The 12,320-nt window shown below is 50.8% G+C and overlaps 1 protein-coding gene across 1 annotated transcript in view; it reads right to left on the bottom strand.

Annotated features, from left to right (window-relative positions):
- The window catches only part of LOC149326487 (carbohydrate sulfotransferase 10-like), an 88,893-nt gene extending 78,310 nt beyond the window's left edge, over nucleotides 1-10,583 (bottom strand). The window contains exon 1 of the mRNA XM_089564590.1: nucleotides 10,152-10,583. Coding sequence (XP_089420716.1) covers nucleotides 10,152-10,583 — 432 coding nt within the window. The remainder of the gene's footprint in view (nucleotides 1-10,151) is intronic.
- Between the last annotated feature and the right edge of the window lie 1,737 nt (nucleotides 10,584-12,320).

Genomic DNA, 12,320 nt, shown 5'->3' with positions numbered 1-12,320 from the left:
GCGTCTAATTGCGACGTCATCTTTCATGTCACGTTGAGATACGGTTACAGGCTACAAGGTCCCGCTTTTGAAGTACTATTTGGTCTAAGTAAGAGAAGAAAAAGGCTGCAGTTATGTTGTTCGAAGGAAAACTGGATATACCCGCCCGCCAACGGCGAAACTCGCTTTAATGCGAAAGCACTGCTTTACGGGGTTTCACCCAACCAAGAATCTTGTAGCGTCCATGACAACGATGGTGCAGCAACAAAATTAACATTTCCGCGACTGTGTTTCGAAGCTATAGCGGCGCGAACAGATCAGCTGCGGTGGCCACTGAACGAGAGCACTATGCTATCGCAGCCGATCACGACTCTTGTTAAAATGCAACACAGACACACACGCTGTGCTTTGCACATCGTCATCTTCATTAACTTCCACCTGCGGCGCGAACAGGTAAGACCAGCTTAACGGCTACCTGCACTTAATGTTAGTCTAATATTGTTGCCAGGCATACCGGCGACCGCCCAGCAAAGGAAAACAATGAACCAATCAGGGTCAACACATGTACTCGCTCTTCTACTCGGGTTGACTACGTTAAAAAGGTACCACTTTTCTTGACGCCGCGGAGCAGAAACGCACTTCTTTGAAAAAGGCCGCACGTTCTACTGTTTGCCGTGATCTGAGACGACGGCAGCGGCAAAGTCGTCAAGTGCGTTTTGCGTTACTCATCATGAATCCGCGTAATGCATTTGTTACGAACATACACCATTTTAATTTTTCAATGCTCGTCGCTATGGGATGTGAACCGAAAGCGCAAGCGCCGTCGCATTTCTTCAGCTGCTTCCGCCTTGACCGTCGCCTCAGGTGCCGCACACTACGAGCGCACGGATATCTAGCGCCGTTTGTCATTAATACGGCCAATGTGCCCGTCACCAAACTGAGTCGCCTACTATCACGTCGCGCGGGCTTACCTACGAGATTTGAAGTAAAGCTTAAAAACGGCCCCGAGCTAAGAAATGACTGCGTCGCTCCACCTCAAAACAAGCAGTCGCGTGCTCGTAGGTTGCGTAGTTGGTTTCCCATCGCTGCGCGTGCTTTGGGCTCGCTTTGGCTGACCGCATACGGTTGCCGCCCTGCTCCTTTAATAAGGTCCCAGTGCCTTTAACAAACCCCCGTCTTACATTTGGTGGAGTCACCGGGTAACGATATCGGCTCTGGAGCTCCGTAACCGCACTCTTCCAACACCTGCTATGCCTGTGGACACCCAAAATCAAGCAGTGCAAGCAGGCCCACCGACTGTCATCTGTGCCGGAAACTTCGCCAGCGGGACCCGGCTGTCTTCAGCGGAACAGATGAACACGACGTGGAAGATTGGATCGCGTCTTACGAACGTGTGAGCCTCTAAAACAAATAGGACGACGAGACTAAGCTCAAGAATGTCATATTTTAAGCATGAAATGCTTTTAGCCCCCGTTGTCGGCAGTGTGGTGACGTCACGCCGAGACCTAGAGCCATCATCCGGGCACTGAAATCCACTCATCCGGGCACTGAAATCCACTCATCCGGGCACTGAAATCCACTCATCCGGGCACTGAAATCCACTCATCCGGGCTCTGAAACGAGAACATCCGGGCACCGTACGAGACTTAACGAGATTTAACGAGACTCTCTAAGCCCTCCTACGCGACCGGCATGCAAGCACCGGTTGGTCTCCAAACGAGACAAAAAATAACTGCTGCCAGTGCCTTCTCAACGTTTATCAAGATATCAGTGGAGCTGTGGGTTTGATAATGCACGGAATTATAATTTCCGATTTCTAATAAGGCGTGCAAAAAGCACATAAATGCCACGTTACACTTCGTTGTCATACGTGATCCGGGGGAGAAGCGCTGCGTTCAAAGGGCAAGGCATCGCGCCGAACGGGTGGTGGCGTTCCTCCCTTCCTTTACGGTGCGGTTCGGGTGTCCACCGAGATGGCAGAGAATTACTGCGCCATTTCCTTTCCTCAAAAAGCCTTGCGTTCAAATGGCAAGGCATCGCGCTGAACGGGTGGTGGCGTTCCTCCCTTCCTGTACGGTGCGGTTCGGGTATCCACCGAGATGACATTAGGCCCGTAAACATTTCATGCTTACTCTACTCTCGTTTACGGGAGAGACAGAGTTTTAGAAACCTCCCTGTAGATTCCAGATACAGCAGCTTCACCATAAGAAGCGCTTCGCATCGCGTGCTTCTGTGCTTCAAACGCACCTCCTTGAGAGCATCGCAAAATCAACGAGGCGATTTAAAGGATCGATTTTTATCTTACCGGTGTCGCCAATTTATGGTACCGCAACCATGAAGGGGACGTTGCGACTTGGTCAGCCTTCAAGACGAAGTTCCCCGAAGTGATTGGTCGCCCAGCCGTCAGACAACTCCGCGCCGAACAGCGCTTGCGTGAACGGTCGCAGCAGGTCGGCGAAAGCTTCACTAGCTACATAGAAGATGTAATCGCCCTCTGCAACCGAGTGAACGTCAGCATGCCGGAAGCTGACAAGATAAAGCAGATCCTGAAAGGTATTGACGATGACGCCTTTCAAATGCTGTTAGAGCGGGACTTGCGCGCCGTTTCAGAAGTCATCACGCTATGCCAGAGCTTCGAGGAGCTGCGTAGGCAGCGGGTCCTGACTCGTCAGCACTCAGCTCATGTAGAGTCACTTGCTGGACTGACACCCGCAGCTGATAACTCCTCTCTGCTGCAGCAAATCAAAGACTTTGTGCCTGAGGAGGTGTCCCGTCAGCTTTCTCTTCTGCCTAGCCCTCAGGGGTCGCCACCATATTTGGCCCCGGCACTCCAACATGCTATTCGAGAGCAGGTTGCTGAGGCGCTTCCGTCCGCCCATTCACCATCACATGTCGCTGCTCCGCTGACGTACGCTGACACCGCTCCCAGACCGGTCGCCACCCCTCTGAGTTATGCCAACGTCGTCCCAAGACCTGTCGCCCGTCTACTTACTTACGCCGAAGTCGTTGCTCAAACTCCGCCGCCTACGTACCCTACAGTGTCAGTGCCCGTACCAGTACCGGAACCTTATATGCGACCCTCTCCACGAGACCGAGATCCCTGGCGCACGAAGGATAACCGGCCTATTTGCTACTCCTGCGGATTGCCTGGGCACGTAGCACGCGATTGTCGTCGCCGTCTCCCAGTTTCGGCACCGCCGGTCGGCTACTGGCCTCCAGCGCGTCAGTACTCTGCGTCTGCTGAGCCCCGTCCGTCGACTCGACCGTTCTCCCCCGACCGTTCACCGCTTACCGATCGCCGTCCCCTTCGCCGCGACGCCGCTCCATCTCTCCGATGCGTCGCCGTCCTAATATTTCGCAATAGGAAAACTAGATGCCGCAGTTCCTGAGGCAAGAACTGCGTCCCCGTCGAACTACCAAATACCTCAGCTGTCACCTGCGAACCTTATTGACGTTTCGGTCGAGGGAATTTCTGTCATGGCCCTTGTCGACACTGGCGCCGCAATTTCAGTAATAGACGCACAACTTTGTCGCCGCTTGAAGAAAGTTAAGACGCCAATTGCCGGTCTCTCGCTGCGCACGGCCAGCGCTCAGTACATCAAGCCGTCAGCAGCTTGCACCGCTCGAGTCTTAATTCAGGACGTCTTACATACGATCGAGTTCGTCGTCCTGCCGTTTTGTTCCCACGATGTTATTTTGGGCTGGGATTTCCTGTCTCGTCATGCTGCGGTCATAGATTGCGCTCGCGCTGAAGTCGGATTCTCTGCCTTTCCCCAATCGCTGCCGGACGCTGCTCTCTCGTCGCCATGTACTAAAACCCTCGTCGCCGAAGACATCGACTTGCCTCCGTGCTCTTCCGTTCTTGTGCGCCTCTGTTGTGACCCTCTCCGTGATGACACTGTACTTTTCACGCCCGCTCATACTTTTCTCCGCCGGAAGTGTCTTCCCCTGCTTTACGCCGTATTGACTATTTCTGCTGGCCTATCCGTACGGTGGGTCTGTAACCCGTTCTCCTGCCCTAGTGCTTTGCGCCGTGGCGAATGTGTCGGAAGTGTCAGACCCATCGTGTCTATTATAACGCGTGAGGAGACTGACGATGCATCGCACATCAATCTCACTGCGCTCAGCCCACCATCTTCTACGCCCACTCCTTCCACTACAAAACTGTTTCTCCGCTACATCGACGCAGATCTGCCTCCGCCGCAGCGCACGCAGCTTCTCCACTTGCTCCACCAGTTCAGCGCCTCCTTCGACTGCCATCACAGCTCCCTTGCCCGAACCTCGACTATCACACATCGTATCGACATAGGTGCCCACGCTCATCTACGGCAGCGCCCCTATAGTGTGTCGACAGCCGAGCGCCAAGTCATTGAAGATCAAGTCGACCAAATGCTCAAGAGCGGCGTCATCCAGCCTTCAAGCATTCCTTGGGCTTCGCCAGTTGTGCTTGTCAAAAAAAAAGACGGCTCCATCCGTTTCTGTGTAGACCACCGCCGCCTTAACAAGATCACGCGCAAGGACGTATATCCCGTGCCACGCATTGATGATGCGCTAGACTGCTTGCAAGGTGCCGAAATATTTGCTTCTTTAGATTTACGCTCCGGGTACTGGCAGGTACCCATGGAAGAGACCGATCGCCCCAAAACAGCCTTTGTAACCCCTGACGGCCTATATGAATTTACTGTGATGCCTTTCGGCCTTTGTAATGCTCCTGCCACCTTTGAGCGGATGATGGATACCATTCTGCGTGGGCTGAAGTGGAAGACCTGCCTCTGTTACCTCGACGACATCGTCGTGTTTTCGCCTGACTTTGGCACTCACCTCTCCCGACTGAAGCACGTTTTGACCTGCCTCTCTGACGCCGGCGTTCAGCTCAACTTAAAGAAGTGTCATTTTTCCGCCCACCAATTTACCATTTTAGGCCACGTTGTTTCCAAGCAGGTTGTCCGTCCGGACCCGGCTAAGCTTTGTGCTGTGGCTGCGTTCCCTCAACCTACTTCTATCAAAGAACTGCGCAGGTTCCTAGGTTTGTGCTCCTACTTCGGTAGGTTTATGCGCAACTTTGCCTCAATTGCTGCACCTTTGACACAACTTCTGTCCGGCAGTTCCGATCTTTCTCAGTGGTCCCAAGTTTGTGACGACGCCTTCGATCTTTGCGCCGTATCCCGATACTGCGCCATTTCGACCCAAACGCACCTACCTGGGTCATACTGACGCCAGTGGGGTAGGCATTGGCGCCGTACTCGCACAACGCAAATCTGGCTTCATCGAGTACGTCGTTGCCTATGCCAGCCGCACGATAACAAGGGCTGAATCTAACTACTCGGTCACTGAAAGAGTGTCTGGCGATAATTTGGGCCCTTACCAAGTTCCGCCCTTACCTCTATGGCCGCCTGTTTGAAGTCGTGACCGACCACCATGCGCTATGCTGGCTTTCCTCTCTGAAAGATCCATGCGGTCGCCTCGCGAGGTGGGCCCTTCGCCTCCAGGAGTACGATATCCGCGTCGTATATCGCACTGGCCGCAAACTTCAAGACGCCGATGCTCTATCCCGCTGCCCACTTCCAGCCAATATTTCCAGCCTTTCCACCTTCGACGCCTCCTCACCGATGCTTCACATCAGCGCCATGCTTCCTCGCAGCGTGCCGACCCATCGATCTCTTCTCTTATTGACTTCCTCACCAACCTTACGGCTGCTTCTCCTTCGCGCACTCTTCGCCGCAATGCTTCCCATTTCTCAATACGTGATAACCTCCTTTATCGCCGCAACTACACCTCCGACGGCCGCAAGTGGTTGCTAGTTATTCCCCGCCACCTTCGCTCGGAAGTCTGCGCCCATTGTCATGCTGACCCGCAGTGTGGTCAAGTTGGAGTGGTCAAGACCTACGATCGCATCCGACTACGATATTATTGGCGTAGCATGTACACATTCATCCGCAAATACGTGCGGTCATGGCTTACCTTTCAACGTCGCAAGCCACCTCCTCATCGTTCTGCTGGAGAATTGCAGCCGCTACCTACCCCGCCACGCCTATTTGACCGCGTCGGCAGTGACTTATACGGTCTCCTCCCGTACACTTCGGCCGGCAACCGTCTAACAATATATATATATATATATATATAAGAAGGGGTCACTACCTTGCAATTATCTTAATTTAATACCGACAGTTTCGGACGGAGGACCGTCCTTCCTCAGGGTATACACAAGAATGAACACAATTTCTCATTTTGTACGCAGCGTGCGCAAAGGGTGAGGTGAAACCACTCTCTCTCCCGTTAGTGGAAAGGGACGCAAAGTCAGTATAAGACGCAAGTGCCCCAGTCCACTTAGGGGGAAGAGGGTGAGGGGAAAAACACATATGTGCACAAAAATATAAAAATAAAGGAAGCAAAAGTAACATTAAAAAATAAAAATAAATATAGGAAGGCAACGGCGGAGGCTTGGGTAACAAAGCTATAGAAATAGATAGGGAGGGAACTAGTTGCTTCTCAGAAGGAATGTTTCGAGAGAAGCTCCCTTCGGTGTGGGCGGTAAACCCAGCAGAATTGACACAAACAATATTCTAACAAGGAAAATACAAAGCAAAACCACAAATAAAACAAAAAAAGAAACACAAAAAGAAGAAAGAAACAAGCGCACGCATGCATGTGTACAGTGCATAACATCACAGAACGGACCGCTCCCCAGCGGTGCAGGTGTTTTGGACCGTTGTAACGTGAGTTACGAGTCAGCCACAACATTTAGAGCTGTTTAAGACAAGCCCGTTATCGCCACGGCGGAAGCGCGGCGCCGCGGTCGAGGGAGGCAGGGCGGCCGGCCAGACGCCGTGCGGGAACCCGATCCCGCAGCCGAGTGCCGCGGCGTCCGACCCACAGTAGGCCATTCCCTTCGTGCTTTTCGTCGCGAAGGCATTCGAGTACAGACTGGTTTTTCAAAAGAAGGGGCCGAAAGGACGGGTGAGAAGGAACCTAAAGAGTAAATACGTTCAGAAAAAAAATTAAGAAAAGTAAGAATGGGGACGTGGGACCCCGCAGAGGGCAGGCTTCATGGAAGAGGAGGGATTCCAGACGTTCAAATTGTTCTAGCTAGTTAGGCTTTTGAGGAAGGTAAAACTGCCCAAGTTTTCATTAATTCCATGTGTTAGTGTCCGAAATTTGTGTATGAAATACGACTCTCTTTGTTCTCTTTGGCGACTTGTTTGGAAACCCGATTGGAGAAGGATGACGTGAATGTTTTCGAATGCATGCTGGGGCAGGCACAGGTGCTTAGAAAAAGGAAGATTTGGCAGCGCGTGAGTATGGGCCTTGCGGTTGTTAAAACGCAACCTGAACGGTGTTTCCGTTTGACCGATGTATTCCATGCCACACACACTGCAGTGTAGCATATACACTACGTTCGCGCTGTCGCAATTCAGGGTTTCCCTAATCCTGAAGGTGAAATCGGAGAATGTTCCTTTAGCGATGGTTGTAGTCTGCATATGACTGCAAACCTTGCAACGTGGCTTACGGCACGGTTGACATCCAGGACTCGGGTTGGAGTTGGGCGTTGTTTTGGACTTAACTAAAATGTCCCTCAGGTTCCTACTGCGCCGGTATACTGCTCTTGGTGGTTGTTTAAAAATGAGAGACAAGTGACTGCTTTGCTGGATAATATTAAAATGTTTTGATAGGATACTATTAACACGTGGAATGTTAGATGAATGCGTGAGAATAAGGTTGCTTGACCTTTCACTATCCCGCGATTGTGGGGAATTTATTATTTTATTCCTGTCTAAACCACGAGCTTTCAGGATAGCGTCATCGACGATGGACGCTGGATATTCCTTAAGTAAAAGATTTGTTTTTAGCTGCTCAGCATGGCGGTCAAAGTCTTCGAGCTCAGAGCAAATCCGTCGGTATCTGTGAGCCTGTGAGTAGGGTATGCCAGTTTTGCAGTGCCGTGGGTGGCTGCTCTTAAAATGTAGGTACTGCTGGCGGTCAGTGGGTTTTTTGTAGAGAGTTGTCCTAAGCACGCTGCCTTTTTTCTCTATTTGAACGTCCAAAAAGTTTATAAATTTTGTGGAGATGCTGTGGGTGAACGATATGGAAGGATGAAATGCGTTATACCTCGCTATGAATGCCAAGAGGCTGGCTTCGTCGTGCGGCCAAATGAAAAAAATATCGTCCAGGAAACGTTTATAAAGGAGTGGTTTCAAGGACTGAGTGTCAAGGAATTCTGTTTCCAGTGCTGCCATGAATAAGTTAGCGTAGGCCGGAGCCATCTTTGTTCCCATCGCCGTGCCGTTGACCTGAAGATAGTGTCTTCCCTCAAATTCAAAGTTGTTGTAGTTCAGTACTAAGCCTAGGATTGCAGAAAGAGTTTCCTCATCAAGATGAACGGGGGGATCTGTCCTCAAGTATGCATCCACTGTCGCGCGTATGCCGTCTGGGTGGGGGATATTTGTATATAAAGATGTCACATCCATTGTAACCAAGAAGCTTCGGTTGGGAATTTTGAGGTTAGATATCACTCTGAGAAAGTGATTTGTGTCCTTAATGTAGGCCGGGATAGTTGGTATAATGTCCTTCAAAAGGAAGTCGAGGACGCTAGATATTTTTTCGGTGAATGTGCCGTTGCTTGACACAATGGGACGGCCCGGACGGTTGGGTTTGTGTATTTTCGGGAGTAGGTAGAACCGTCCAGGGACTGGTCTGACTGGAGTCATTGCTTTAAGAATTTCCCCGGATATCTTTTGATCTTGATGAAGTGATTTTAACTTATTGTTAATTTCGATTTCCAATTGACCTGTGGGATCACTGGTTAGCTCCGTGTAAAATTGTTCGTTTTCCAATTGCCGGAAACCTTCTGTTATGTATTCGGACTTGTCCATAACAACAACAGCACCGCCTTTGTCCGCCGGCTTGATGACAATGTCAGATCGCTGATTTAAAGAGTCGAGGGCTCGGCGTTCCTCGGATGAGAGGTTGTTCGGGACTTTTTTTGATTTTGATTTTGAATATGAGGCGATGATATCCTTTTGAACGGCGGCGATGTACATATCTAGATGTTTATCTCTGTGTTCGTTTGGAGTCCATGATTGGTTTGATATCCCGGGTATGTTGATTTCACGGTTGCTTTCGCGGTTTCGGAAGTACTCGCGCAGACGTAGATTCCTTGCAAAGTTATCCAGATCCTGATATAATTGGAATTCGTTGAATTTTCCCGTTGTCGGGCAGAAAGTTAAACCCTTGGAGAGCAACTTTCGTTCCGAAGGAGAGAGTGGATGGCTCGATACGTTCACAACGTTGTCAGCCTCGATGGAAGACCGGCTAGTATTAGGTTGCTCAGGGCCTAGCGTGCTTTTAGTAGAAGGCGGAATTGGTGAACGTGGCGCCGGGGTCACACCGTCTCGCCGGAGTTTGCTAAGTTTCTGCATATTTGTGTCTTTTTTCTTTCGTTCTTCGAATTCTTTTAGCTGAGTTATTTCTCTCGGCGTAAGGTCCGGTTCACGACGTAAGGATTGCTCGACATGCTCGAATTCGAGAGCTTTTCGTTGGCTGTGCCGTATAATTAGGTCCACAAGACGTAATGAACTGTCATGTAGAATCTGTTTCCATTCCGCGTCCTCATCTGCGTTAAGGGTTGTCATCGCCGGGGTAAGCTGCAGTCGCAAACCTTTTGGTATGGCTTCCGATTCTGAATAGCTAGTTAGAGTGGTCGCGTGGGATTCATATCTAATTCGTTTTTCGATAGTTTTCCGGATTTTTAGAAATGACGGTGAGTGAGTTTCTGGGGAGCGGGCCGTACCTGTGGCGGCAGCGAGTCAGTCGCTGCGCTGCGTTGGGTTGTGTCGTGCCGCCTCGGTGCAGGCTTGTCTCGTCATGTAGCGGCGGCGTGGCGGTACGGGGGGTGTCTCGGCCTTTTGGGTTCTCGGACGAGCCAGTGATGGCGCTGTTCTTGCGCCGCTGCCTCCCTGGGTCGTCGCCATCGATTGTCCACGAACGCTCCATCCCGTAGCGGGGGGTCTGGCACCGAGGGCGCGTTTCAGGTGCTCGCACACGATAGCCACGCCCTCGAAGCTCAGATGATGTCCATCGGCCGCGAGCACTCTCCATGGTGGCAACTCTTCAAGTGCGTGATTGATATATACCACGTCCCTGCCAAGCCGCCGTTGGTGACATAGCCTCCGCACCTGTTCCACAAAGACTTTCGCCTGAGCGTTGAACCAGTGGACGAACCTTCTGTTGGCTCCTCGGCGTCGGCGGTTCAGGGCGCGTGGAACAGGAAGACTCAGGCACACTTTCAACGAGGGGTGCTCACGGCCGATTCTCCCCACGATCTCCCTCAGGCCTGACAGAGCGGCAGCGGCGCCCGTGGCCGCGATGTCGGCTGTCCCAACGTGAAGGATCACTCTACGGATGGTGGCAGGCAGGTACTCCAAGAGTGCCGGAATATCCGCGAACTTGGCTGATCTGTATACCACGAAGCCAGGGGTGTTTTGTTGCGCCGGGTCGAAATACTCGTACACGTGTTTGAAAAGTTCGTCGCCAATTATAGCAGTGGTGATGGGGTTCCGTGGGAGGTGAATAGATAATCGCTCGGTTGTGTGAGCGCTGGCAGCCATTGTAGTAGAAGTAGTTGCAGGAAGTCTTGTCGTTCAATGGGCCAGGAAGACTTGTAGAAGAAGGGGTCACAACCTTGCAATTATCTTAATTTAATACCGACAGTTTCGGACGGAGGACCGTCCTTCCTCAGGGTATACACAAGAATGAACACAATTTCTCATTTTGTACGCAGCGTGCGCAAAGGGTGAGGTGAAACCACTCTCTCTCCCGTTAGTGGAAAGGGACGCAAAGTCAGTATAAGACGCAAGTGCCCCAGTCCACTTAGGGGGAAGAGGGTGAGGGGAAAAACACATATGTGCACAAAAATATAAAAATAAAGGAAGCAAAAGTAACATTAAAAAATAAAAATAAATATAGGAAGGCAACGGCGGAGGCTTGGGTAACAAAGCTATAGAAATAGATAGGGAGGGAACTAGTTGCTTCTCAGAAGGAATGTTTCGAGAGAAGCTCCCTTCGGTGTGGGCGGTGAACCCAGCAGAATTGACACAAACAATATTCTAACAAGGAAAGTACAAAGCAAAACCACAAATAAAACAAAAAAAGAAACACAAAAAGAAGAAAGAAACAAGCGCACGCATGCATGTGTACAGTGCATAACATCACAGAACGGACCGCTCCCCAGCGGTGCAGGTGTTTTGGACCGTTGTAACGTGAGTTACGGGTCAGCCACAACATTTAGAGCTGTTTAAGACAAGCCCGTTATCGCCACGGCGGAAGCGCGGCGCCGCGGTCGAGGGAGGCAGGGCGGCCGGCGAGACGCCGTGCGGGAACCCGATCCCGCAGCCGAGTGCCGCGGCGTCCGACCCACAGTAGGCCATTCCCTTCGTGCTTTTCGTCGCGAAGGCATTCGAGTACAGACTGGTTTTTCAAAAGAAGGGGCCGAAAGGACGGGTGAGAAGGAACCTAAAGAGTAAATACGTTCAGAAAAAAAATTAAGAAAAGTAAGAATGGGGACGTGGGACCCCGCAGAGGGCAGGCTTCATGGAAGAGGAGGGATTCCAGACGTTCAAATTGTTCTAGCTAGTTAGGCTTTTGAGGAAGGTAAAACTGCCCAAGTTTTCATTAATTCCATGTGTTAGTGTCCGAAATTTGTGTATGAAATACGACTCTCTTTGTTCTCTTTGGCGACTTGTTTGGAAACCCGATTGGAGAAGGATGACGTGAATGTTTTCGAATGCATGCTGGGGCAGGCACAGGTGCTTAGAAAAAGGAAGATTTGGCAGCGCGTGAGTATGGGCCTTGTGGTTGTTAAAACGCAACCTGAACGGTGTTTCCGTTTGACCGATGTATTCCATGCCACACACACTGCAGTGTAGCATATACACTACGTTCGCGCTGTCGCAATTCAGGGTTTCCCTAATCCTGAAGGTGAAATCGGAGAATGTTCCTTTAGCGATGGTTGTAGTCTGCATATGACTGCAAACCTTGCAACGTGGCTTACGGCACGGTTGACATCCAGGACTCGGGTTGGAGTTGGGCGTTGTTTTGGACTTAACTAAAATGTCCCTCAGGTTCCTACTGCGCCGGTATACTGCTCTTGGTGGTTGTTTAAAAATGAGAGACAAGTGACTGCTTTGCTGGATAATATTAAAATGTTTTGATAGGATACTATTAACACGTGGAATGTTAGATGAATGCGTGAGAATAAGGTTGCTTGACCTTTCACTATCCCGCGATTGTGGGGAATTTATTATTTTATTCCTGTCTAAACCACGAGCTTTCAGGATAGCGTCATC

Source organism: Amblyomma mixtum, chromosome 10 (genome assembly GCF_055824585.1).
Source record: "Amblyomma mixtum isolate Tamu chromosome 10, ASM5582458v1, whole genome shotgun sequence".
Lineage (NCBI taxonomy): Eukaryota > Metazoa > Arthropoda > Arachnida > Ixodida > Ixodidae > Amblyomma > Amblyomma mixtum.
Note: the sequence above shows the minus strand (reverse complement) of the source record. Positions and strands in the feature narration are given on the sequence as shown.